The sequence below is a fragment of the Stegastes partitus genome, unplaced genomic scaffold (genome assembly GCF_000690725.1).
Source record: "Stegastes partitus isolate 25-593 unplaced genomic scaffold, Stegastes_partitus-1.0.2 Scaffold405, whole genome shotgun sequence".
NCBI classification, from domain to species: domain Eukaryota; kingdom Metazoa; phylum Chordata; class Actinopteri; family Pomacentridae; genus Stegastes; species Stegastes partitus.
This window is the reverse complement of record NW_007578136.1, coordinates 377,595-379,880: the sequence shown is the minus strand read 5'-3', so window position 1 is coordinate 379,880 and position 2,286 is coordinate 377,595. Positions and strand designations below refer to the sequence as shown.

Genomic DNA, 2,286 nt, shown 5'->3' with positions numbered 1-2,286 from the left:
CATAGAAGTCTTCCTCTGTTTTGAGCAGCTACGATGTAAAATAAGTACAATTTCCACCCATCTGTGGAGAGATGAGTGACTTTAGTAGTTTTCTACAAATAAACACGTCTGTTGTACTGTTAGAATAGAACAAGGGGAGTTTATATTTATTTCTAATACACTGATTTATTTTTTCTCAGTTTGAGAGGGTCTCCAGTTCAGTTGTACAATGAGGCCAAACCATTAACAGAAGACTATAAGACACGTGAAGGCTACAAATGAGAGGTAAATGACTTTTACCCCAAATAATAACCAGACTACACCTCTGTTCCTTCCCGGTTGTATATGAGGTTATTCACGCTGAAGTGGTTGGACAGTCCCTGTACTGATGTGTAATAGTTCATCCTGCTGTTGTTGTCAGAGTTCAGAGGAGAGATTAAAGAGGGCGAGTAGGAGCCCAGCCCGGACATGCCCTCTCTGGCCTGAGACAATCCTCCGAGGTGCCCGGAGCCGTAGTCCCGCTCCGCGCCCCGGGACCCGTCGCTCCCCACCAGCGCGTTCACGCTGGACACGAAGCTGCTGAAACAGGGGCTGTGCTCGGCGGAGGGAGACGGCGACGACTTGGGCTCCGTGGAGGCCGGAGATCCGTGCAGGCTGGGCGGCGAGGAGCTCAGCAGGCTGGCGGTGTCGGACAGCTTGTGCGCACCGTCCTCCGTCTTGACGGGGAGAACGCTGCTGTCAGCTCCGTTCATGTCAGATCTCCTCTTCCTCTTGCGTCTGAAGTTGCCGTTGTCGAACATCTTCTCACAGTTGGGGTCCAGCGTCCAGTAGTTTCCTTTACCTGGGCGACGAACACAACAAGGGGTTAACTGCGGGCAGCACACGTTCAGTTTAATTCTCATGTAATTCATCTGTAATCTACATTTTCATCTTTAAAATCTCATCAAATTTCACAGTGAAGTGGAAGCTGTTGTTTCAATTATTTCAAAACTCTTTCAAGCAAAAAAAGCAGCATTAATTCAGCGCCACATATCTGATGCTAAATCCAGCAGCAGATTTAAAACAAATGCGCAATTTTGCCAAAACAACCCAAACACTCACCTGGGTCGTCCTCATCTCGGGCCACTTTTTTGAAGCAGTCATTCAGTGACAAGTTGTGGCGAATTGAGTTCTGCCATCCAGCTTTGCTCTTCTTGTAGAACGGAAAGTTGTCAGCCACATACTGATAGATCTGACTGAGAGTTAACTTTTTGTCCTGGGCGTTCTGGATGGCCATCGCTATCAGCGCCGAGTAGGAATAAGGAGGTCTGACCATCTTGAAAAGTTCCTGCTGGCTGGATATGGACAGCCAGCCGAGGTCCGCGCCTCCAAACCCGGTGGGAGGCGGCAAGAACTGCCTCTGGTTCGACCCGTATCCAGACTGAATGTAGGACGTGCCGTTGTTCCCGGGAAGGTAAGGAGAGGAGTTGATGCTCGGTCCGTTCAGCCACAGGTACGGGTTCGTGGACGGGGAGGAATATTCTCCGAGGCCGTAGCTGGAGGGGTGAGTCGGCGGCCTCTGAGGGTGGTGGTGGTGCAGGTTCTGTTGGTAAACACCGTAGTTATCGCAGTACACGGCCATGTCCAGGAGCTCCTGCGCGCTGTGGTGCTGAATGGGGCTGGTCTGCTGGTTAGATGGTTGGTGTCCAAAAGCGTTCATAATCCGCTCGAACCAGATTCCCAAAAACCTAATTTCGTCTCTCTGTCTCTCCCTCAGGACTGAAGTTATTCTCAGAAGGAGGAGTATTTATGCGCAGCGCCCACAGACTCTACAGGTAGCCCATTGAAGAAAAGTTTTGGGACGGTCACACCCCTCTCTCTGTCTTGCTACACCCAAGTGCTGCTCACTCAATTTCCCTATCAATGAGCCCCGACACCGCTTTTGACTGCAAAGTCGAGCTTCGTGTTGTTTGGAAAGTAAATCAGTTTGAAGGCACGTTAGTGATTTCTAACGACATCGATAACTGTGCGTAATTACGCACGGAGACTCGTGTTGGTTACGACGGTTTTTTTTAAAGACTTTTTAAAGGCAAAACTGGAGGGAAAAACAAAGTGCAGCGGAGACACAATCTGAACAAACATGAGAAATATTTCTTGCTGCCAAAATAAAGGTGTCCTGCAATCTAAATATAATTCTAATATTTTTTTTTCTTGATTTTTGTTGATTGATTAAAACTACAAGATCGCATTTGAGCTCATTTATAGCTCCCATGCATCTGTTTTTCAATTCATGTGCTTCAGCGTGACAAACTGCAAACAAGAAAGACT

The 2,286-nt window shown here is 48.1% G+C and overlaps 1 protein-coding gene across 1 annotated transcript; it reads right to left on the bottom strand.

The window, feature by feature from the left end:
- Nucleotides 1-232: 232 nt before the first annotated feature.
- On the bottom strand, nt 233-1,678 carry foxi1 (forkhead box i1). Its single transcript, XM_008285510.1, has 2 exons — nt 1,081-1,678; nt 233-820 (listed from the first exon to the last, which is right to left on the bottom strand). Exons 1-2 carry the CDS (start codon nt 1,676-1,678, stop codon nt 297-299), a joined length of 1,122 nt encoding a protein of 373 aa, XP_008283732.1. The 3' UTR covers nt 233-296.
- Nucleotides 1,679-2,286: the final 608 nt, after the last annotated feature.

What these genes read in the sequence shown, in the direction of transcription:
- foxi1 (XM_008285510.1), bottom strand. Translation starts at nt 1,678, where the DNA reads ATGAACGCTTTTGGACACCAACCATCTAACCAGCAGACCAGCCCCATT. An exon ending in CCGAGATGAGGACGACCCAG is followed by an intron (nt 821 to 1,080) that starts GTGAGTGTTTGG and finishes TTCGTCGCCCAG; the next exon opens with GTAAAGGAAACTACTGGACG.